Source organism: Callorhinus ursinus, unplaced genomic scaffold, assembly GCF_003265705.2.
Source record: "Callorhinus ursinus isolate GAN/ISIS: 27379988/994484 unplaced genomic scaffold, GSC_fseal_2.0 scaffold5, whole genome shotgun sequence".
Classification (NCBI taxonomy): domain Eukaryota; kingdom Metazoa; phylum Chordata; class Mammalia; order Carnivora; family Otariidae; genus Callorhinus; species Callorhinus ursinus.
The window spans coordinates 29039152-29065378 of record NW_027397067.1 but is presented as its reverse complement, the minus strand read 5'-3'; the positions used below and the strand labels follow the sequence as shown (position 1 = coordinate 29065378).

Genomic DNA, 26227 nt, shown 5'->3' with positions numbered 1-26227 from the left:
TTCAGATGACTTTATCTTATTTAATGAGCCAGTTGACTTTTTCCCTGAATGGACCAGTGGTTTAGATACCAAGGATACAGAAAATGAATCCAGAGAAAATCCTATCTGTCAATTACAAGATGGGGCTGGCTGTCTTCATATAATGGAACACGTTAATTTAAAGAAAACACTGTGAAGAAATAGTAGGATTAAGCAGAGACCCCACAGCAATTTGTGTGACAAGCCCTAGATGTTAATCTTGATAGAATTCCTCTATCAGTCTGAAGACTTACTAAAAGTTGAAAGCATATTTCTTGAAGAGTTTCTTTGTAAACTTCTACTTCCTTGGAATGGTGTGAAGTTTCTCTGCATTCAAAAAGCTCCATATTTTTTTTTAAAGATTTTATTTATTCATTTGACAGAGAGAGAGACAGCAAGAGAGGGAACACAAGCAGGGGGAGTGGGAGAGGGAGGAGAAGACTCCCCACTGAGCAGGGAGCCTGATGCGGGGCTCGATCCCAGGACCCTGCGATCATGACCTGAGCCGAAGGCAGACACTTAACGACTAAGCCACCCAGGCACCCTCAAAAAGCTCCATATTATTGTTTTAGTTCTGAGTGTGTTCTACAAAATACATGCTACTTAGTTACTAGCATCAATCGTGAATAAAAGTGTTTTACCTTGGTGTTACTGCCAAATATTTCTTAAAGTTCCACTGGATAGAATCTTTATCTGGATAGTATACAAACTGCACTCATACTGGTCTCCCTAAATGTTTTCTTAGGAAATAAATGGTACATAAATCATTAATAGAAAATAACTATTTCAGACAATGGCTACAAAAACCTCATAGAAGGGCAAGCATTTTGCTTGCTTCCAAAAACCTAATGAGAATTCCAGGATCTCATTTAATGAAACTTTGTAAAATGCACCGTATGTAACATTTACTTAATAGCACACTAAAAAGTCAGATTTTAAAATCACATTCAGTAGAGTTTTATTTCAGCCTTCCATTCAAAAACTGAACATTACATGCTTCTGTAATTGGTATAGTGAATGAAAACTGAATAATCAGTTTTTCCTTCTGACTGAAAATAAATCGTGACTTTGCTAGTCACACTTAACGTGCCAGTCACCCTATGTTATGGAGAATAGAGTGAACAAATACATCTTTAGAAAAATAGGAAATATAAATATTGTTAAGGTTTAGAGCCACCTGATATTAAAAATATTTGCTGTAGTAATGTTATTCTTGAGTAGCTCTGGGAGGATGAGGGAGTAACAGAGCCTTGGAGGTGAGTGTGAAGCACCTTAATGTTACCATGTCTGCAGTGGGATCTTCAGCATCCATTCTTGTTCTCGAGGAATGAAAGAAACCCTTCAGGTTAATCCAGCTAGGGGACAGAAATTGCTTTTTTGTTTTGGAAATTAAATGCTACTTCCTCAAGATCTGCCAGGTAAAAACTCATTTTCTGAAATAGGATTCATCAGATCATACACTGGAACTTGAATTAGTATAGTTTTCTGCAGGGAACGTAAAGCAACATACAAAGCGAGTATGTAACACTCTTGAAGGCTCTGCATTCTAGTCAGCTGGCGTCCTCACGGCTACAAACAGGATTACAAATATAAAAGACAACTTAGTCTAAGGCAACTGGAATCACTAGCCCTTAGACTTGGAAGGAACACTTGAAATCATCTATTATTCTTATTTTATAGATGAAGAAATCAGATTAATAACCTTTATTGCTTTGAAGGCTCCCTTAGGGGGTGATCGGTGGTGGGGTGATGCTGGTGGCAGGGACAGAATGGAAAATAGAAGTGGGAAAGGGGCGTCCTAAATGAAAGTGATGGTACGTTTTTAATAAATCAATGTCTTTCTTCAATATCAAAATCTTAAAAAAAAAAAAAGTAGGTATAGAGTAAGAGTCAAGAGCCCAGATGCTGGAGCCAGATTGAGTTCAACTTTTCTTTTCTTTCTTTCTTTTTTTTTTTTTAAGATTTTATTTATTTATTTGACAAAGTGAGAGGGAACACAAGCAGGGGGAGTGGGAGAAGGAGAAGCAGGCTTCCTGCTGAGCAGGGAGCCTGATGCAGAGCTCAGTTGCAGGACCCAGGGATCATGACCTGAGCCGAAAGCAGAGGCTTAATGGCTGAGCCACCTAGGCGCCCCGAGTTCAACTTTTCTCTCCACTAAATGTACTAGCTTCGTTTTATGCTACAGACTGGTATTTCTGCATACTTGAAGTTGTTTGTTTCTCTCAGGTAATACTTACCCCCTTGCTGTAGCTGTGTGGATAGTTTCAAAATGGCACTAGTTAATGGCACAACTATGATTGTGTGGTTCCCTGGCAAAACTGAAGAAAGCCCTACCACCTTTATTCTTCACAACAGCAGGTAATCAACTCTCTCTATTCAAGGAGAAGGAGCCAAGGGAATGTTTCCTCTACATTTATATGCAGTGTTGTTTTCTTTTTCCCCCAATGGAAAGAATATGAATAGGAGCTGAAGACTTATGCTCTCGCTCAGGATTTTTTCAACTTTAAACAATTTATTAAACCTGAACAGTTTATTTACCCACAAAATGGAGACAGGATATTGTTGTAAGGATTGAATTAGGTGTGTGTTGGGAAACTGAAATGCTGTACTGATATAAGATATTGTTAGTAAAGATTCTTCTTCTATCAATTGATCTATATTCTTGAGTGACCTTTGAAGTTTTACCGGGCTTGGCTATAGTGAAATGTTGTGGAACATTGTTTTGTACAATTCTGCCAGCTTCTCTTAGTTCATCCTTAACTCATTCTCATCGAGTCAACGAACACAGTCAGAGCTCCTGCGATGTCCAAGAGAGACAGAGTGGTTAACCAGGTGAACTCTGGGATTTGACTGATTTGTCTTAAATCCTGTGTGTGACTTTTCCTCTCTCTCTTTCTCACCTGTGAAAACGGGGATGATAATACCCCTCGCAAGTGTTTGGCATAGTCACAGATCCCTGCAGAGTTCAGTACTCAATACATGTTAGCCAATAGTAGTAGTGTTATTGCCAGCCACAGAGGTGCTATGGGGGAGACAAAGTAAGTGGAACATGGTTCTATCCTAAAAGCCCTCAGCATAGTTGGATTGAACACAGAGAAATGTCGGCAGCAAAACAGGAAGTAAGAACAGCGCATGATGAGGAAGCTGGAGTGCAGGGAAGTGAGCGCTAGATTTGAAACCTAGCTCTGCCCTGAACATTTGTGCCCCAGAGCAAGTCACTTAACTTCCCTTGGCTTCTGCTTTCCTTTCTTGTCAGGTGGGGATAATGAAAGCTGTTTGGGGGGTTGCCATAAAAATTAAGTGGGGAAAAAGAGCGTAGGGAGCACATGAGACATGTAGATGGCTCATGTGTAGTAGGGAAGCAACAGATGACCAGGAAGATGTTAGCAAAAAGTGCTATTTGATGATATATGGCCTATTCCCACATTTACTGGGAGACAGTATATGTGGGAACTCTTATTGCTATAAGAGTTCATAGGAAGGAAAGATCAAGAAAAACTTGACTTGGGAAAGCTGCTACTATTTGCTTCAAGGAGAGCAAATCCTTTCTCAGAAGCAATTCTGAGAAATCCCATTTGGCTTCTTAGCTGACGACCCTATGTATTCCCCCGTCACTTCTAAAATTTAGCAGAAGGGATAAAACGTGTAGTTTTCTGGATAGAAAAACTTCGGGGCTATTTGTTATTTGTCAGGAATGACAGTTTCCCCTTGCAATTAATTTAGATGCATAAGCTTTCTTTCCACCAGGCAAGCAGGACACAAAGTCCTGTGTTCTCTGCAAGTTACGTTTTTCCGCATTTCTTCTCTTGCGTACATCGTAGCATAGCTTGTGGCGATTTGTAACCAATACAGACTGCAACTGTGAACACTATTTTAAGATTTCATTTTAAGAAAAATTTCAGTGAGCGAAATCAAGTTCTTTCAAAGCTACTTAATTCCATTTCTTCCATGTTAGCCCTGAACTTAGAAAAAAATTTTCATCCTAAATACTGAGTTTCATTTTCATTTATTTTTTCTACTCCTAAACTTTTTTCTTTTTTTAAGCCAAGTTTTTGGTTGATAGAGAGATGCAGTTCTTTTCTCTCTACTTTGTGTTTGGCTAGGTATTTCAGAACCCTGCTAGATTTTCTTAAACGAGGAAATGTCTACATTTTCTTTAAAGCTGAACTTTCCTACCGGGTGCAATGTATTATGGACTTGTGAGGATTTACATTGTTTTAATGCTTTCATATAAAGCTCCTCCTTTGTCATTATTCTATGTTTATGAGAAAGTAGGCGTCTATCATTACCTGTATTTTATGGCCTTTAAAATGAAAAAATAGCGTATTTTTATATGGAGATTGCTATAATCAACAGTATCTAATTTGAAAAAGGACTATACAACACTTGTAAAATGTAAGCACATATTAATATGGCTGCAGTTATGTCAAAAATATAATTCCTAGTTTATGTACCATACATTTATATGAAATTTTGGAGGCAAAATATTTAAAATGCTCTTTTCTATTGGTAGTCAATTATCCTCCTTTCAGCCTTTCTAAAGTCAGATGCCAGATGAATGCTAATTTGATTTCTCAGGATATCTTTATTATTCTAATGATTACATTCTGCTAACATCTTCCAGATTTATATTGACTGGTACCTGAAACACTATTGATTGAAAAGGTGTTACTGTCATGAATGACTGAAGAATAATATGAAACTCCTACGTATCCATAGTCTTTTCCCACCACAGTCATCAAAGGAATATTACATTCGTACTGTTTGGCCCTAGTGTCTTTGTTGTGCTACATCTACTACTGGATGGAGAGGAAGAAGGCTAAATTGATCCAGATAAGAAGGTCCCCGGAGTTATCTCTGAAAGAAAAGATCTAACTGGAGGAAGGGTGTTGGAAATGGAAAGACAGCAGGAGAGTGCCAGTTAGGGAAGAGACTGAGGAAGCAGGGGGGAGGGATTTCGCAACAGCCAAGTGCTCTGGAGATCCCATGAAACTGATGGATTAATAAGATTGTAAGGAGAAGGGTGCCTGGGTGGCTCAGTGGGTTAAGCGTCTGCCTTCGGCTCAGGTCATGATCTCTGGGTCCTGGGATCGAGTCCCACATCAGGCTCCTTGGTCTGCGGGGAGCCTGCTTCTCCCTCTCCTCCCCACTTGTGCTCTCTCTCACTATCTCTGTCTCTCTCTCTCAAATAAATAAATAAAATTTAAAAAAAATTAAAAAAAAGATTGTAAGGAGAAGAGACTCTGTGTGGTATGTGTGTGTGTGCGCTACATGATATAATGCCCCCTTTCCTGCTCTCTTGTTTTTCTTTAAGAGAGAGAGGGAGGCAGAGGGAGAGGGAGAGAGAGAGAATCCCAACAGGCTCCATGCCCAATGCGTGAGCACCTGCCAAGGGACTTGGGCAGATCTCACAACCCTGAGATCATGACCTGAGCAGAAATAAAAAGTCAGAGACTTAACCCACTGAGCCACCCAGGTGCCTTCCTTCCTGCTCTTTAAGAGAACTTAGTGTAGACTTTCACATCTTAATGTTTCTTATTATTTCTACTGAATGTGACGATTTATGTAGCTGAGCCTTACTGGGCAGACAAGAACGGTCAATTTTATTGGAGTTTTATATATATTTGAAGTAGGATGAGACACGAAATATGACGGTGAAAAACAAAATGAGAAATAAATGCAAGAAAAGTGTACTTTTAATTTTGGCATTGCCCAGAGTGCATTTGTCTTGGAGATATACTATACTGGTAGCTGCGTCATAAATATAATATTAGCTCTCCCTCTATCACAAAGAATTGAATAGTGATCATTTCTTAAATTCCAAGTAATTTCTAGTAGATTTATTACTTCATGTGGAAATTCACAAATCACGAAAATTTAGATGTTTATTTTATTTTTTTAAAAATTTTATTTACTTATTTGACAGAGAGAAACACAGCGAGAGAGAGAACACAAGCAGGGGGAGTGGGAGAGGAAAAAGCAGGCTTCCCATGGAGAAGGGAGCCAAGGACTCTGGGATCATGACCTGAGTTGAAGGCAGATGCTTATTGATTGAGCCAGCCAGGTTCCCCTAGATGTTTATTTTATTTTATATTTTTAAAGATTTTATTTATTTATTTGAGAGAGAGAATGAGAGAGAGAGAGAGCACGAGAGGGTGGAGGATCAGAGGGAGAAGCAGACTCCCTGCTGAGCAGGGACCCCGATGTGGGACTCGATCCCCGGACTCCAGGATCATGACCTGAGCCGAAGGCAGTCACTTAACCAACTGAGCCACCCAGGCGCCCCTAGATGTTTATTTTAAATGATTACTTTTATTTAGTGTTTTCATCATCTATTTAGGGAGTCTTGGAAGGAGATTAATTTTTTTTTATTACAAAGTACTTAACAGGTTTAATTAAGCCTCATAACAACCATGTTAGGTGGCATTTAGGTGGCATTATTTTCCCCATTTCATATTTGAGAAAATTGTGGTATAGAAACGATAATTTGCTCAAGGATTATCTGATAGTGAGTAGTGGGGCAGGCTTCAAAACAATGTCCATCTAATATGCAACCTACCTTTAATCTGCCAGAGCGCTCTCTTTCATGTAATAAGAATGTTCCTGACCTAAGCTTTTTTTGGGGGGGGGGGAATTTATAGTACTCTTTTTAACTTTCATAACATTTTGCATTCTTTTGAGCTCCATGACAGTTTGCTTTTTTCTATTATACAAAGCATTCCCCTTTTGTTTTTAACTTTTGGAAGCAGCTTTAAGCCAAGTTTTCAGCACGCATGAACATCTGGGCTTGGGTTGCTTTGTCTAAGGTGGGCTTGTACGGTTGCTCGGTGGGGCAGACTCAGAGGGTAGACAATGTCAAGGTGGTGCTGGTAAGGGGCAAACATGGAACCAGCAGAACAATTTGTATTGAATTTTTACGTTTTCCTTTTCAACCCTCTCATATTTTGTATTTCTATTTGCGGGGGCACCGCTGCTTTGCTCAGCAATTCTCTTAGCTTGATGGCTGCCATCTTGGGCCACTATTCCCCATCCTTCCCTTAAAGAAGGTTGGTTTGGGGAAAAAAATGAGTGGGGACTGACTGCAAGAGATTATACTTTGGATGAGTAAGTTGCTTCTTCTCAACTGGCATTTATTTAAGAATTTTAAAGAGGAATCTTGGGTGGGACCTAAGCACAAGTCTTCCAAAATATCAGATACTGTTGCCCAAGCAATTCACTCAACATTTTATTTCAATTTATTATTTAGGAAGTGTTTTTTTTTTTTAAAAAAAACCCAAATGACTCAGTTTCTGTGCTCCTTGTTCCCTCGTTATTCATTCACTAAATGTGCAGCAGTACATGGGTAAAATATCCAGGCATTCTATCTAATGACACATAATGCTAAGGGTTCCATTTATATAGTATTTGACAGATACTAATCATTTTCACATTTGTTTCCTTGGTTCTGGAAAGGACCCTCTGAAACAGACAAGGCAAGATCTCGCCACTTTACAGATGTTACAACAGAGGCACAAAGAGAAAAAGGGACCTGACCAAGGTTGGCTAGCTGAGAGAGTCAAGACTAGAGCTCAGAGCTTCAGAATCCTGCTCCTGGGCTCTTCCAGCAATGCAACACCAGCAGCATGTGGAGAGGGACGGAGCTGTTAGGGTTTAAGTCCTCTATTCTCTTGAGTCCAGAGTTGCAGAGCTGGTCAAAGGAGGGAAATCACACTAGAGGGCCATGCAGCTCCCTGCACTGTGCCGGGTACCCCACTGGTCACCAGCATTAGGTTTGATCCAAGTGTGGTTCTGGACCAGCAGCGTCAGCATCCCCTAGAAGCCTGTTAGAAATGCAAATTATTGAGACCCACCTCAGAGCCACAGAATGGGAATCAGAACCTCTGGGGGTGGGAGCTGAGTGCTACCGATGCTCAGTAAAGGTTGAGAAACGTTTTAACTAAGGGATTCCCTGGCTGGATTTGTTGATAGAGGAGACTAGTTAGATATTTCAAGTTTGTATCCTCTGGGTGGATCATAGTACTTCATAACTGATATTCTTTGTGTAGCATTACGTACTGTCTTGTAATATTGTAGGGTAGATAGTAAAATTTTTAAAATTGTGGAGACTTCCAGTTATGGTTATAGCTCCTACTATTGGCATTCAACTTTTTTGTATGTACAGAATCTTGTCTTCTACAAAAGACTAAATTCCCCCAAGCAAGAGAATCATGTTTATTTATGTTCTCATGATACTTAGTTTCAGAAGAGAATTGGTGCTTGTATCTATTTTACTTTGGTAAGTCTTGTCATTAACTACTAATGACTTTGGACTAAAGGCAAATATGTTTCGTGTACGACCTCTCTCATGTGTGCATATTTGCTTATAGGACTTACAGGAGTAAGTGCTCAATTTTATTAGTTTTATTTTTTATTACTATATATTTTAGGCCATTATATTTATATAGAGTATATATCTAATACATATTATATATATACATATATATATATATGTCTTTATTAGACACATATTCTGGCCCTGGCCCTGAAGCTTACCACATATGAACTTGACTGAGTAAATTCTTTGAGCTTAAATTGACTCATTTTAAACAGAGCAACATGTATACTATGCCCATATCATAGGGACTATGTGAAAATTAAAAAGGCTAGAGGAAGTGAATATTTTCTAAGAACTACAAGGTCCCGTATAGATAGATCATGCTATTTAACATTTCTTTTGAACCTTTTATATTTTTCAATCTTCTATGTTTGTCTTCTCTCTTTTTTAATATAAAAGGAAAAGGTGAGTCTGAAGTAGAATGAAAAAACTTTTAAAATGACGGGAGTTTTGGATCATGTAATCTGTGCATCAAAAGACTAGAACTGACTCTGGTAATTTTTCGTGTGTTTGAATGGTGATAATGAGAAGGATGAGAAGGATGCTAACTGGCGCTTCTCAGATAAAGCTGCAAGACTTAAATTACAACAACAGATATTAGTGTTGGGAATGACAAAGAACTTTGCAGTCTTAAGGACAATATGTTTCGGAGCAAGGTTCCAAGGGAGCCTACGATAACTCGTGTCAGCTCAACTGCCTGAGGAGGCTCCCTTCCCATGGGAGTCTGGAAGTGATAACAAGGAACATCTTGATGAGATTTCCTGGTGTCCGTTTTGCAATAGTCAGTTTATTGTAGGTTGAGCTTTGTCACGTGAGTTAAGCTTCTGTCTACTAGGATACCGGCACTGAAAGATTATCATTAGGTTCACTTCGAGTGGTGTTACTGAATGGAAATCAAACTGGGGCTGTGGTGCACAGGGGTGGGGTGGAGGAGTGGGGGTGAGGTGTGGGGGGGTGGGTGTTGAAAAAAATCTTCCAAAAGAGGGAATAGAGTGCTAACAAAAAATTAAAGCTTAAAATGCTCTCTCATACAAGTATTTGTGGAACTAGGTTTAGATAGAGTTCATGCTTTTCTTTTTATCCTGATATAAAGACCTGCAACTTGAAAGGTGGAAAGATTGATATTCTGATGATCTATTGTTACACTAGTTACTTGTTCTGTGGATGGTGTACAAACTCTGACATCAAAAGTACAATTATTCCAAAAGAATAACTGCTAAATAAGCACTCATACAGGCATTGCTTTACGATTTTGCTTAAAAAAAAAAATCAGTCCCAGGCAATGTTCTTTTTAATGTACTATACAAAAACTGTTAATTATCTATTTCTGGTCAAATTTTTTGAATTTTGTAATTTTTCCAAGTACTAAATATTATAAACTGGAGGTCGACAAAATTACAAATGAGAAAAATCTTAAAATTTTTGTTACGGTTTTGTAGTATAATATATGGCTGCTTCTCTTAAGTACAATTCCTAGAGAAGCTATATTTCCAGATGACTAGCAAAATGATTGCCAAAATGCATTAATTAACCTTTATATTCACATAAAAGTGTTTTGTGAGAACCAATGTACACAAAATGTTATCTTTAATCATGGCTAATAAAAATGGGTTATATAAACACAAGTTTTACTACTGCAAATGTCTCCTTGACAAATGACAGGACCTGATTCCTTTATTAAAAGATAATTAAAAATGTTTCACAAGGGATTCAGAGCCTTCCGCCTGTCTGCTTGCTTTTGCGGTAATAAGGGGAAGAGTCTTGAAGTAATACCGAATGATTATACTAAATGTGGATGCCTGGGTGGTGTATCTCTTTTAGTTCTAGATTTATTTTATAAAACAAAATATTAAAGTTAAATATCTAGTGTCTATGGAAGGAGGTAAGGGTCCCTTTTAAAATGTGATAACCATGATGACATTGATTAGATTAAGTCAAGATTTTTTTTTTTTCTTTCCGGAACTGGTCATCATGGTGTGTCCACATCAGATGTCCCTGCTCCTCTCTTAGCTGAGCCTTCAGACAGCCCTGTGCACCATACATTACAACCCCTAAGGTCTCATAGCTCTTGTTCCCCCAAAAGCCTAAATCAAAGCAATTATTTTAATAAGCCCCAGGTTAGCAATTAAAAGTAGTCATCAGTTTGAAGGTATCTCCTCTTTAAAGTGAGTCTGTGCTAAGGATAAGACCATCTCAGCCTCATTAGACAAAATGGCAGTCTCACAGGTTTGACTGCCATGGTGGGAACACCTCTGACATGGAGCATTTATAAGAGTAGCTGGTACTGGTTAAAGGGACAGATTCTGGAACCAAATGGCCTGGGCTCAAGTTCCATATCCAACTGTGTGATCTTAGGTAAAAATCACTTCACCCCTCTGTGCCTCTGTTTCCTCATCTGTAGAAGTACTTACTTTTTAGGATTATTGGATGATTAATATAACTAATAATGTGTAACGTACTTAGTGCCTAGCATGTTATATATGCTATATAAGGATTAAATCAATCAGTAAAAATCATCTCTTACAGATACTTTAAAATTTATGTCTATGCTGGAAAAATGAATCTTGAAAGAGAACAGTGGCAGAGGAAAACTGTTGATTGACAGTAACAACAACAACAAAGGAATGGAAAACCTTGAGGCTTAATCCAACCTCACATTGCATAATAATATATCCTACAACCCTAGGGCCAGTTTTATTTGGGACTATGATTTTAGTGCCCTATTTGGGATATGTATTTCTAATTTGAGATTATTTTATGTATAGTATAATTTTGTAGGATAGCATTTCCAGAAATGTGGTAATTCACCCCACTGCATGGGAGCACTGACATATGGTATTTTTGGTGCTATTCTTTGAAGACCAGTTTTTTTTTTTTTTCCTTTAGCCTGACTTTCTTAAAAAGTTAGTATGGAATAATGGAGGTCCTTTATTGGCTTAAGTAAGGAGAAAACATATACATAATCTGTTTTCAATTATGCAGTCATACTCAATAAATTATCAATACTTTTCTCATGTGGAAGAAATTCTCTGTTAGAATAATTTGGTAAGTAATAAGTACGGGCTATGTTGAAAGGCAATTTTAGTGCTGTTCAATCTGTTTTAGTTTCTGCAGTATGTGGAGTATTTGTAGCGAATTATCTATATGGCAAATGGGATTAACTATAAGGCAAATGGAATTAGGCAAATTTTAGATTATCCCATAACTAAAAGGTTGTGAGTTGTACTCTTTGTTCTGCACATTGTTTTGTAAATAACAGTAAGCTAGCAATATTGATTTATCATCTTTCTCGACTGTACCACAAGCCATATTCATTTTTCTTACATACACACACACACACACAGCCAAATTCTCATTTTCCACATTTCTCTTGAAGGTCTTCTGCTGAGTCCTACAATATGAATATATTTTTTAAAAATCTAATTAAGAAAGAGTGATGGCAGAGAACACATAACTCCCAGAGGAATAAAATCCCTAAGAGTACAAAGGGGTAAGTGAAATATTTTGTAAAGATTGCCATGCATTTGAAAATATTAAGACCTAACACCAAAGCTTATTATGGGAGGAACACGTCTATCACAATTCTCTATTTCTAAAACTGACATGTTCCGTGGTTAGAATCAGCATCATCTGGGAGTTTGTTAGGAATGCAGAATGTCTGGCCTCCACCAGACCTACTGTATCAGAATTTGTATTTTAATGTAAATCACAGATAATTCATATGCACATTAAAGTTTGAGGAGCACAGTAATATGAAACTATTAAATATTTTACAGATGGATTATAGTTATGTGACACATAAGAGAAAAAAATCTCTGCCAATGCAAACATAGAAAAAAATCTACTTTTGATGATCCTAAAAATTAGTTTATGCTTGTTTTCGGTACCCCCTCCTCAGTATCACTTTGTATCTACGTTTTAACTGCTAGCCTGCAAGCTCCCTGAAGGTGGACACTGACATTCGGGTATGTCCCCAACATCTTCAGCACATTTTAAATAAATGAAGAAGTAAACTATGTTTTTGTTTAATTTATTCCTTTATTTAAACATTAAAACATTCTGTTCCTAAATAATTTTGCTATTACTACTGGCCATTTTCTACCATTCATCCACTACAAACTCCCAAAAGTAACATAAATAATATTATAATAGCAATGTAATAAAACTAGAAAGTAAAATCGTAAGAGAATGACTAACCAGGGTTAACACCCATTTCCACTCATTTTGTCAGTCTCCTTGAAAAAGTACAAAAACCCTTTTTATCCAGTAGGGTAAAGCATGGCATTAATTTATTGAGTAAGCAATTGAATGTCCCAGACTAAAAAAAATTTTTTATTAAATAGTATTTGAAACTGGGTTAAAAAAAAAAAAATCAATCACCTATTTCTTTAGAGAACTAGATTGCCCTCTAGTGGGGTGAAAGCTAATGTGGACTCTAAGGTTTTCCAATTGAGAGAACCAGGAAAGAGAACCAGCCCTCAGTTCTGGAAACATCTGGGTCATCAGCTAATTTGGTATTTTCTTCTTATGTGGCAAATTTCTTGCATTTTTCATATAAGGTCACAGATCCTGTGACAACAGTATAGTGTGTGTTTCTCCAAGAAACAAATAGGAAATTGGTGTGAGCTGGAATGAGGTTTCAGCAGCTTGGGAGTGGCCACACCCAGAGCAGGTAGCCACCTGCTCAGGGCCAGTGTCATCCAGCCTTGTGAACAAGGAGCTCCTGAGGTGGAATGAGGCATACAGTCAGTCCTGTTCAGCTGGAGTAAAAAACAGTGGTGACTGATAAAATCAGGAATTTTCCTTAAGATGGTCTGGATTCATTAATAACAAAAATGCTCAATTAAATATGTGATTGATTCATCTCCCATTTCATTTTTAACTACAGATTTAACTTGAAATTCTGGATGATAGCAACTACTAGATATTCACAGAATTAAGTAACTATTTTGATCCTACATTGTAGGGTAGAAAACTATTTTATTGCGTGAATCAGCTTTATGCACTCTGAAAGGACTGACAGGCACTCAGGAATCTGGCAAAATGTAGCCTCTTGCAGCCTTTTCATCACAGAGAGCAAGCGTGGCCCAAATGGCCGAATGCTTATTCCACAATCTATCCATTAATAATTTTAAAAATCCCCAAAGTAAGTAAATGTGTTTTTAGTACAACAAATAAAATCCTGCTAAAAATGTTAATGACTAAGAGCAGATGCAATCGCTCTAACAATAAAAATAATCCCCTCCCCCTTAGGATAGAATAATTTACTACAAATCTGTAGGTCACCTCACAAAACCATTGTGAATTGTGACTGAAAAAAAATTCCAGACTTTAATGTTAAAAACCATTCAATCTTACTTATTATTTTAAAATATACTTTCAGAGAATTTTAATGTGTAGATAAACACCACCAGGTTTACTAATTTATACCATCATGTATAAATGTATTTGGGCTACACTGGGTCACATAGTGCTTATTGCAGGCTCAGCTTACTCAGCTGGTATTAACCATATATATAATTAATTGATAAGCTACTGCTATTTCTCTTTCAGTTTGATCTTGCAATCCTGACCAAATTCTCATTTTTCCACTTCAGGTTATTGATATATCCATTTAGAAGGTGCCCACTTCATTAGAATAGATAATGGGGAATACTATATGCACCTAGTACAATCATGCTGAATAATTGTTTAATGAATCAGGAAAAAGCACCCGCCCTGGTGATTAATTGATTATGCTTTGCAACTGAAACGATTTCAAAATCCATTATTTTAGTATTGTAGAGGTTGTACTTCTCTTTATGATTTGCAAATACAGCTTACTCATGGCAGAAAGGACCCTTGCATTTGTCATATTTTGGGTGGGATTTTTATTAATGGGATGGTGGCTACCATTTCATGATCCAGGTTTCTGTGCAGGATTGAGACTGTATCAAGAATCAGCAATTGCAAGAACAGTTTCAAAAAAAGAAAGAAAAGAAACAGTTAAAAATTTGTGCATAACCTATATATATTGATTAATAGATATGACCTTATGGAATACACAGTGAAGATCATAACATCTCAATTATATATGCATAATTTTACCCATTGCAGTCACAAACAATGATCTGCGGAGAATTTTCCAGCAATTTTTGGCACACAAACCCTACCCTTAGTAAGCACCTGCACATAATATCCGACCCACAAGAACATATGTAATTCAGGCAGGAACTGAAAATACATTCGCTTTATAATGTAAAATGAACAACAGGACAAAAAATTCTTTTTTTAAGGGGTAGGGGAGAAGGAAGGGAAGAGTAGAAGGAAGAAAAGTGAGTGCAACAAGGGTTAATAATCCTTAATCAAATTCAATCATTCAAACCTTTTGAACAAATAAGGCCATTGAGTCATTAAGTAATAATAATAATTTGAAATAATACTGATAATGATGAGTTTGTAGCCACCCTCCTGCAGCAGAAACCTCTCGGTGGGGACGCAGAACGCAGAGCGAGACCGCCCCATCCCTCATTCTGAGAACCCTTCTGGACTTGCGGGTGAATCGCGAACTGTGAGAAGCGGGGGTAGCTCAGGACACTGCGCAGAAACCCGTCTCCCGGGCTGCACCCGCGGGGGCGAGCGCCCAGCTCGCGGGAGGGGAGCACAGGGCGCGGCGCTGGGCTCTGCAGGGCTGGCAGCGCTCCACGCGCCGGCTCGCCAAGTGCGCCCCCACCCGGCCAGAGGCTGACTGGTCCCAGCAGCCGCTGGGAGGGGTGGGGCCGAGCCGCGCCTTGCTCGATTAGCGAGGGTCACTTCTGGAGAGACTATCCAAAGGGTCTACGTCCCAGGAAATGATAGAGAACCCGGCTTGGGCCGAGGGCTTCAGCTGGGGGAAAGTAGCCTGAACTCCGCGGGCTGTGGGAGGGCAAGAAGAGGAAAACCCTCCCCGCACCACTGGGAAGGGGTCACCTCTGCGGTCTTGCCGCCGGCTGGGGTGGGGCCGCGCCTTTGTATGGCCGGGCGGGGCTCGAGCCAGCTTTTCTGCAGAGACACCCTCTTGGCTGGGAGGGGCTCGGCGCCAGCTCTCAGAGCAACACCGGGTGTCTGCGCCAAGCGAGGGGGTGTCTGGGCTGTTCCGGACTGCAGGGCTGAAAAAAAAGGGGGCTCTAGGACTGCAGACCATTCAACCGCCCCTCCCAACTCTGTTTCTTCGCCACGCCTCGGAGCCCGAGGTCTTCCCAGCACCGCGGAAAGGGTGGGGCAGGGCGGAGCTGTGCAGAGCGAGCCCTGTCCATCGCTTTTTCGCTTCTCCGCATCCCGCACCGGGTCCCGGGGGAGGTGGTGTTTCCAGCAGTCACCAGACCTCGGGCCTCTCCTTGCCTGTCCACCCCGAGGGCCACCGAACGCTGGACCATGGGGGCACTTAGAGGCGCACAACCGGCTGGGGATCTCTGTGTCTCAACTGTTTCCCTGATATATAGGTTAAGCCTATGAAAACTGCCATTATTTGGCCCTGTTTGACCTAGAAGACGGGTATTTCACGTGGCTCAATTTAAGAAGTTGGCCTCTTTTTTATCTGTATTATTATATCTACACTTATCTAGGTTCCCAAAGCTTTTACCCAAAACGATCAATGAGCTCTAAGAAGCCTTCGTCCGCGTCAATGTCTAGTCACCCTATGCAATGTGGTTTTTGAAAAAGAAAAGGGCTAACCCACTTTTTTCCTTCTCTCCGTAAAACAGAACAATGAGGCCAGGGTGGGGAAGGCAGGAGCTATGGTCAGATCTCATTCGGAAGCCGAGTCGGAGTCAGGAGCGACAAGCGCGGGGCGTGGCGCTGCTGTCCGCCCCACCCCCCCAGGGCTGGGCTCCTGGGTGTCGCGCTGCGCTCCCCACCCGGCCCTCTTTCGGCTTAAGCTGCTGCACCCGGCAGGGGGGAGGAGTGAGGGCGCCGGCGCCGCTTCGCACAGGGTGGGGCGGTCCGCATTGTGCGCCCAGCGCTGCAGGTGCCTCCCCCTGGGACCGCTCGTCCTCACACAAAGAAACCCCACCCCAGCGCCTGTGAAACCGCTGTCCCTCCACCCCTCCCCACCGCGCGCTTCCCCGCCCCTGCAGCTGCCCACCCGCGCCCTCCATGCCCTCCCCGACTTCCTTTCTCCTTCCCCTCCCTTTCCCTAAAACAAAGGAGCGTAGCACCCCATCCCCCGCCCTAACCTCCCCGCACCGCGCCCCAGGACTAGCGGTTTTTCCAACGAGACAATACCATAAAATTTGCCCCGTTCGCCACCCGCCCCCACCCCCCCGTCTCCACCCATCTTTCAAACAACCTAGAAGGGACCGATTTAACTTCGCATTTTTCTTTTTCCTTTCCGCCACCTCCCTCTCTTCTTCCCCATTTTCTTTTTCTTAACTAGAGAAGAAATAAAGGATGTTACAAAGCACTTTCCAAAATGTCCCTTAACCCCATTTAAGGCAAACAGTAAAGGTAGCTCCCTCCCCCAACGACTGAGCCCTAATTTTAAACATGGAAACAGAACAAATTCTCTTCCCATGGGAGGGCAACTTACCTGCTTCTACCTTTCAAAAGAAAATTTTAGTTTTAGATTTCCAGGGACCCTCTCTTTGCCCTTCCCAAACCCCCAGAACTGCCTTCGTCCTTCCCGGTTTCTGTTTTATCATTAACGTCTTTTTCTTTATAAAATATTTCCGAATGCCTTCAAAGCTCTAAGAGAGAAGGTGAGAGGTGGGCTCCAGGTCGAGCCGAGGGAGAACGAGGCGCGATGCCTTACCCATTGCTGTTTTAGCCATTGTAGGGATGTGCAGATGCTGAGCGGTGGCGAAGGCGAAGGGTCCAGCTACAGCAGCGGAGAGAGCGAGAGAGAAGACTGAATAAGGCACTGAGTCTGCAGAGTGGGACCGTGCGAGAGAAAGAGCAAGAGGCAGGAGCCCATGAATAATTATCACTCAGAAGCTCAAGCAGATTGGCTCCCAAGGTCCCCTGACATGACTCCCGCAGAGTCAGAATCTCCAAGCATTAAATATTGATCGGCCAATGGTGCTGGAGTACAAAGTACCAGAATGCAGTTTGAAATGGAAATCAGTCCTTCCCTGGCAGCTCCCCCCCGTTTTGGGGGCCTGATAGTACAGTCCAAGTAGAGTGGAGGCTTAGCCCAGAAGCCTCCTAAGAGCTAAGAACTGGACTGTGTCTACCTGGGAGCCAGGATTGACTTTGTTCACACATGTTTTATTGCACAAATAGACATAAAAAGGAAAAAGGATTTAGAGCTTTGAGAAGTCTTCACAACTTGCTGACTATTGGAAACATCTGTTTAAACATTGTGGTTTTACTTGTTCATGTTTTCTCTTTCACCTCTGGTCCTGTTTTGGTAGTTTCTGGTCTCCCAGGGTGACCCCACGTCTGGCTATGGTGGTAGCCTGAAACCGAAATGCATTATTGCCCTTTGTCTCTTAGCACAGTTGGACTCAGATGTCTCGGACTCTTGAAGGTCTCTCAACAGAGTGAGGCCTGGTGTTTTCTACTCTTGGCACAGAAGGAAGGGGCTGTCTGGGCTGTTGGGAATAGGGACAAATAGTTATGGTCTACCTGGAGACCTCATGGAGGAGGATGAGAGTCAGCTTCCTGTGTCTGTGTCTTGTCCATCTGGTTACAGGGCAGAACCATTGGTTTGAGCATTGGAGGAACCATAGGTGGATAATGCCATTCTGCCTTGGAGATGTAAGATTACGGGGATTGAAACCTCAGTGACTTTTGCAAGTCTCAAGGAGAAACCTTTATATTGAAAGCTTCGTGGAGATGAAAGGTGTGATCTGGAGCATGATTTTTCAGAGATCCAGAGACTCCATTGATAATAGGCCAAAGAAAGATGTTTTCAGGTTTCAGGCTGAGAGCAATGTGGTGTGTGAGGATCTCCCAGATCAGGTGCAAAAAAGTGACCTTTCATTAGAGAGAAGATATTCACTAATTCATTTTGGTTGACTTAATGAACATCATTCATTAATTCATTCTTTCTCAGAAGACTCATATAAATATTCATTGAGCATTTATCATGTGCCAAGCTTTGAGGACACAATGGTGAAAAAGATTTTAGACCTTGTTCTCATGGAGATTTTAATCTCTGTTAATTTAACACTTCTGTGGTTTCACTGAGCCTTCCTCCATTCTAGATCCATTCAGAAACTTGGTTTTGACATTTGAAAAAAAAGCAAAGGATTGCTAATTCCTTGTGTTTGAAAGCTAAAAGAATAGCACATTGTTGAAATCATGAACATATACAAAATGTTGGCAATTTTTAAATTTTATAGAAATGCTTGGGATTATGCAAATGGATGAAATAAATTCTTAGCAGCTTTCTATTAAATAACATTTCAAAATTTCTTTCTAGCCTCATGAATAATACGCAGTTTTGAACTCATAAAACCATTTGAAAAAAACAGGCACTCTCCTTGGTGCTGAAATAAATTTCTTCACCTCCTATTAACTTGTAAGGCATTTACACCCCATGGACGTCTTGCTGAGTGATAGAAAGTACTGGAACTAGAGCAATTCTAACCTCCTGAGTCATAGGAAAAATAAAAGATAAAGTGGAGATCAATAAAATTACTTCTTGAACAGGAAGATTTAGAAATTATTTTTCCTGTCATTGTTCAGGTCTGTGACTATGACACAGCAATAGAGCAGTATGGAAGTTGGCAAGGTCTGGAAATAAATAACCATTTTCTACCTTTCTATGGCCATTTCCCACTTTAAATGTGAGAGCTAATTCCTTCTCAGTGGAGTAGTTAACGCGTTATGATAAGAAGGATCTTCAGCATTCTGTGTGACTCTTTAGAGTATTCCTTCTTTAGAGTATTCCTCTTTAGAGTATTCCTCTTCTCCTCACCACCCTCTTTCCCCTTAGGCTATGTATCATCTTTACATATTCTTTAACTTCCTTGGAGAACAAGATCCCTAAGTCATGGCATTAATGTCTTTAACAATTATCACTTGCCGTTGAATAAGATCTTTTGCACTTCTAATTAAACAAAACAAAACACACATTCTACTGTCTAATCTCTCATTCTATGGTGAACATGCCTTACTAATGGATAGTAATATGAGAAGGAGGTCAGTATCCAGAGGGGCAAGTGTCAGATGTGTGTCTCTTTTCTATTTCTGACTTTCTGGGCACTAGTCACCTAACCTCAGCTCTGCGTGATTTTCAAGTAATGTCAAGAAGGGGAGAGGGTAGGTTGTTAGTATGTTTTACTATAGAATATAGAGATAGCAGGTTGTCATCAAGTGGTGAAGAAAAACTAAATAAATTCAAAGAGCTGACTTATAATCAATTATTGTTCTTTCTTTTCTTTTAACATAACAATTTCAATCATGGATCTTGGCCTGGGAGGGTAGGGGCAAACAGGAACAGAGAATTATTTTATATTCAATAGTTTATTCATCATTTGTTCAGCTAATTCATTCACCCAACAAATATTTATTTAGTGAAATTTCGGGCTTTTATAGTATGAAATCACCAACCTTCTCCCTAATGTCTAAAAAATACACAGTGAAGGAAAATGTAACTCCCACTTCTTTAAGAAAATGCCATTAATTTTGGAGGACAAATATTATCTTGTGTATCAGTGTGTTTAATTGCAAAGTATTAAAAAAACAACCAAACTGGCTCTGATAATAAAAGGTGTTTTTTTTTTCCTCTTTTTTTCTTTTTATTCATCTAACTACATAGAAGTAGAGTAGGCCCCAGCAGTCTGGAGATAAGAATCAGCTTTCCCTGAAGCAAGTGGTTTTGATAAGCATGGGTGGATACCCAAATTAAAGAATAGGTACTAGGTCTATAAAAAGTAAAATAAGGCCAACAGTTACCTACCTTCTAGGATTTGGGGTAGACTGAGGGATTATAATGTATAAACTGCCTAAAAAACTTGGGATACCTAATAAATTATAGATACTATGTTTATGGTTTCCAATACATTTAAAGTTTTTAAGGGTAGGGACTGAGTAGTGTATATCTTTATATCCTTTTTATTGCTTGACTTCATGATTCACATGGCTGAAAGTCAGTAAATGCTTGTGAACTAATAACAACAATAATAAAACACTGTTGAACATAATTCAAAAGGAATGAACCTGGGATGAAACCATAGTGATACTTTCAACCACCTTTCTTTGGTTAGCTCATGTTGGGAGCAGTGAATAAGCTGTTTACTATTGTTTCTTTATTTATATGCTGCTCATTCCCTAAAAGACATAGGTGGATAGAACTCACATGAGTAGACCCTTGTTAACTTTTTAAAATCTTTAACAGCAGTAAGAGGAAGTTTTGGAAGTCAAAGATGTGCTAACAGAGATTTTAATTACTGTGGGTTACAGTGTATTGTGTATTATTTCTGTGAGGAGGCCTGAAGTGTTGATTTCTTTCCAAACTGGGGAGGAACAGTTGCTTTGGAGGATTAGCTGATGTAATCTAATGTAGTCATATGATTTTCTGCTATTAATAATCAAGTGTCTGGGAAAGAATCCTAAAGTAATTATTAAAAGTTAGTAAGATATGAAAAATATTGCTAGAGTTGAATTAATTGTTTTGGTCTGACCTCAGTTGATTACAAAGGAAGTTTGTGGGGGGAAAAAAAAGGCCATAGAATTTTTTTTAGGTGGTTGGGAATGCAGTTATAGCTGAAAATATCTAGAAATGCATCTAAAATAGTAAGATGAAAAAATAGTTAATTGACTAACATTTTGACTATTTTGCTATTTTTAAACCCTTGTAGATTAATGAAAAGTAAAAAGAATCAAATGTCCTGTAATAGCATTGTCCAATATGGTTTATTTAAAAGGAAAATCATTCTGAGGATGGAGAGTTAGTGTTCCTTATTAATAATGAAATCTATATTGTTCAGGAATTTTCCAACGTGGTAGAGTTTTTTCTGCAATGGTGAATGAACATATCTTATTATTTCTTCTTAGATCAGTTATTTAAAGATGAAGAATGCTTAGTTAAAGCATTTTTTTTTGTACCTAGGGTTTTCTTTATGTTCAAATGGGACTTCTACATTAGTAATTAGTATAATTTATCCGGAAGCAAAATGACCTATTGAAATTAGTAAGTCCTATTGGTGGTTTTATAATTGAACTTTTCTGAAAATGAATTTGCTCTAATCATAAGAAGGACTTAATATAAATTTAATAAGTTGAATCTTTAAATTGGTATGTTGAAAAACTGTTTGCTATCTTGGCAACAACTACCATGACTCTCTCCTTCTCTCTGAGTTGATTTACAGCTTGAGTCCAAGGAGGACATTAGTTGGACACCACTGAAGCTGGGAAGTTGATTCCCCTTGGGATTCCACTCAGCATTTTAGCTTACAACACTTAAGTGGGAACAAAATGGAGACAATACTGAAGTGCTTGGAGGAGAAATCTAGGGGAAGTATGACTCACTCTATTTATCCCATAGGCCCCATTTTATTTTATGTTTTAAACAGAAGTCCCACTATGAGCATTGCACTATACACACTGTTAATAGTAGTTGCCTAAGAACTTTGTTTATTTTAAGTCACAACCAGGAGGAGGAGGAGGAACTAGGGAAGGAAAAAGCAAAAGTGTTTTACTATACTGCCTTCCAGGGATATTTTTCCATTAACTATTTATTAACTCATTCTCTGACCCTCTGAACTTCCCTCACCCCTGTTCTGCTTTATTATCAAATGGAATTGAATTAGTAGATGTAGGTAGGATTTTTAAAAAGCTATTTCATCAAAAATTCAATTTGACAGTAACATTAGCCTTGAGCTCAAGCATCATGTATTTAATTATTAGTTAAAACTTATCAGGGGGAAAATATTCCTTGAAGCAAACAGGCATTTATCAGGGAAAGCAACTGTAGTTATTTACGAGTATTCTGACAACTCTTGTGACTGAAAATGATGTGTTTTGTTTCTGGGTATGGCTATTGCTGAACTCTTGGCTGGACTTTGCTGAATGCTCCTCCTTAGTCAGACTGACTACCATTTCTCTCTTATACTGTCCTCCTTTTGGTCAAAGTGGGCTAAGTGAGCTGTCATGGCTTCAGTTGTTTCAAGGGTGGTAACATCAGCAAGTGTCCTGCTGGTAGAGTGGTGGTGGGGTAATTTTTAAGCATATGATTCAGTACAAAGGGCAAGATGAATGGGGATGATCATAACGTTAAAAGAAATATTTGCAATCCCACTTTGTATGTAATTTTTAATTTGCCTAGAACCAACCAGGAGTATAAGTCTCATAGATCAATTTGGCTAACCTTAAAAACTATGTGCCGTTTTTCTACCCTTCACCCCCACCCCCCGCCCTGCCAAATTAACGATTCCACTTTTCCTGAAGTGTTTCTCCAGCATTAGTTGTTGTATTGCCTTAGGATTTGGTTGGCCTGTAAATAGTCAGGGACAATTTTATTAGCTGGAACTATTCTAGCCAACAAATTTTTGCACGTTGAGTGGACTTCTAAAGTGTAAGCTCTTTTATTTGTCGTGTAGTTATAGTCAGTTGTAAATTGGGGATCACACATTTTAGTCCGAGGAAGACATTTTCATGGTATCTGGTGTCTTAGATCTTTTCTCATAAGTTACCTAGTCAGGTTTCTCATCAAAACTATGAGATGCAGAGGGATTTGTCTTGAATCCTCAGAAAGGCAGTATGATCTTCCCAAAGTGTAAGTCGTATTTTGAGGTCATTAGCATGGAAGGCCCATCTAATTATATGGGAAAAATAGTCCCATGGGTGTGTATTGAGAGGGCATAAAGATAATCAACTGGTACCAATTGCTTCCTAATTGTAATTGGTCTAATTGCAAAGAACATTTTTGGTAGTTTTAAACAAATGATGTGATGGTCTGAATTGATTTATGACAAAGTAGTTGAATTATAATTTGCATGATTAGTGACCTGTCCCTTTCCATTTTTGACGTTCTATAGGTGATCACAAGGCCTTTGATACATATGTAACAGCAGTAATTGTGGGAGGCCTAGAGTTCAATTGAAACATATGCATTAGATGTGTTTGGGTTAATACTTTTTAGAGGATCAGGACCAGATAAGAAATTCCACAAATGGCAATGTTAGTAGCTATGGCAATTGTCTGTTGCAGTTGTCGTTTTATTTCTGTAAATTTCCTGCTCCTGAATTAGATCTCCAGTGGAAATTGATATCTAGATTGTAAAATCCTTAGTACACTTGCATTGGGGTGTATAAATCCATGGATTATATGTTCTGGAATTTAAGAACAGCATTAGTGGTTTGAAACACTTGAAATGACCCTGTTTTCAATACAGTTCTAAAACTGACTTTCATTGGTGTCTTTTCCTATATAACCAGTCTGTTGGTTATATATTATATAGAGGTGTGTTCACTGGTATCTCTTTATGAAATAAAGTTTGCACCTGTTGGATATGATTGTATATGATACTAAGTTTTGAAAACACCTGATAAGATCAGAATGTGGTAAGGATAATGTTGGTCAGTAAGAAAATGAGAATTCATGGGGATTTTGTAATGTACATTGTATCATAATTAAGGCTAGGGTAGAACTTTAAGATAAGGAGGATTAAATTCTTCCATAAATATTAACTGTTCTCATTTTAAATACCGTTAGTTCATGACTTTTAAACACAGTGCTTTGATTCTATACCCTCAGTTTAAAGACAACAAAACTGCAAACCCTTGCCCCAAATTCAAAACAACTACCCCCAAACCCAAAAAACAAAACCTTGAGCCTTGAACATTTCTTAATTGTTTCTTGTTTGTATAGTATGGGTGTGGAAATTCTGGAATCATTTTGTATATACATCCTACGAATGAGAAACTGAATCAATGTAATCTTACTGCTGGAAGCCAGACGGCATGCCTCTGTGGCAGGAGGGAGACACAAACAAGAAATTTGGGAAGGTGGAAAAGAATATTGTGGTATTAGATTAGAATTAAACATAGAAAAATTCACAGTATAAAAATATATATGCACTCCTTAATTCATGATTTAAAATATACCGTATGTATAATAAAAGTCTGTGCTTCTTAGTTTTATCAACTCAATGCACTTAGAAGCAATGATACACTGGTATAATGAGAACAGCTAGCACCCAGAGTTCGGTTTTGAAATACCATTCTCCACTAAAAGGAACTAGGGCAGGATGATCTTGTCAAAGTATATACCACATTTTTATGTAGTTAGCATGAGAAAGCCATCTAATTACATAGGAAAAAGATTCTTTGAGAGTGTATATTGAGGAGACATAAACTTATTGATATGAGAACAAACACTCTAGGTAGAATTAAACAAACCACGTAATCGCTTCTGAATAGCTTAGAGACTTGGCTGATTCCAGGGCTGGGACAGAGAAAATTCAAGATGAGTCTGAAGCACGTTATTGAGTCAAAAAGGAAGGAAGTTCTAAAAACTAATGGATATTATAAAAAGGGCACAGGAGCCAGCTTGAAGGAATCTTAATGGCCAAATCTGGGATAATCTAAGTATTGGTAAAAAGATAGCAGCAATGGCTAAGAATTCAATATATAAAATAGAATTCCTGGGTCTCTACTGATGATAAATAAATAAATGGGTGAGAAGGAAAGGCTCTTCTTTATCATGGAATTTTATACAATAAATGTAGAAGGAAAGATAGAGTTGGAAAAAAATCACCATTCTGCAACTGCCATAGTGATCATTGATTTAGGCAAGAATCATTAATAAATGCTAAAACTACTAGGTAAAAGTTTGACGGGGAAGAGATAATTAAACTGTCTCAGAGTATTTCCTCACAGATTACTTTTTAATTACAGAGGAAATATTGATGATTTTACATGGAACCTCAAAACCTTGTGGAAGCCAACTGAGCCAAGCAATTGAAGTTAACATCACTAGTAATGTGATAAAGAAACATCATGTGCCTCTAGATGTGGTACACGGAGGACATAACATCAGTTACTTGGCATTCCTGCCAAACATACAAAAATTAATTGTGACAAAACATCAAAAAGCCCATATTGATGGAGAGTCTGTAACTCAACTCACCTGTATTCTTAAAAAATATCAATGTCATAAAGGCAAAGACAGATGAGTAACTATTAAAAAGACACGACAACTAATTGCAATGGATGATTCTGGAATGGATTCTAGATCAAGAACAAAATTATATAAAGGATGTATGCGATAGTATTACAGTATATTATATTGTGACATTATATCAATGTTGATTTTTATGAATTTGATGAAGGTACCGAGTTTATGTAAGAGAATATATTCTTGAAAGATAAACATGGGAGTATTCAAAAATAAAGGGTCAAAAATAAAAAAATAAAAATAAAGGGTCATAATATCTGTAACCAACTTTCAAATGGTATAGCATTATTAATAATAATTATTTTATTATTTTATGAGTATGTATAATATATATAAAGAGAGAGAGAAAGGAGGGTGATATAAAGCAAATGTGTAAAATGTTAACAATTAGTGAATGTAGGTGAAGGGCATAGAGGAGTTAACAGTTCTTGGGACTTTCCTGTAAATATGGATTTTTATTTATTTATTATTATTTTTTTAAAGATTGATTTATTGATAGAGAGAAAGTGCAAGTGGGGGGGGGGGGGGGGGGGACATGGGGACATGGGAAGGAGAGAGAGAGAATCTCCAGCAGACTCCCCACTGAACGTGGAGCCCAATGCAGGGCTCCATCTCAAACTCTGAGATCATGACCTGAGTCAAAATCAAGAATGAGAGCCCAATCCACTGAGCTACCCAGGCATCCCTAAATTTGATTTTTAAAAAAATAAAAATGTAAAAAGTTAAAAATATTATTAATTCAATTTACCTCCT

General features: G+C 38.8%; 1 protein-coding gene across 1 annotated transcript in view; it reads right to left on the bottom strand.

Moving 5' to 3' along the window:
* The window catches only part of STMN2 (stathmin 2), a 49604-nt gene extending 32213 nt beyond the window's left edge, over positions 1-17391 (bottom strand). Inside the window, exon 1 of the mRNA XM_025870755.2 lies at positions 17160-17391. Within this exon, the coding sequence (XP_025726540.1) occupies positions 17160-17178 (19 nt within the window). The 5' untranslated portion in view covers positions 17179-17391. The remainder of the gene's footprint in view (positions 1-17159) is intronic.
* Positions 17392-26227: the final 8836 nt, after the last annotated feature.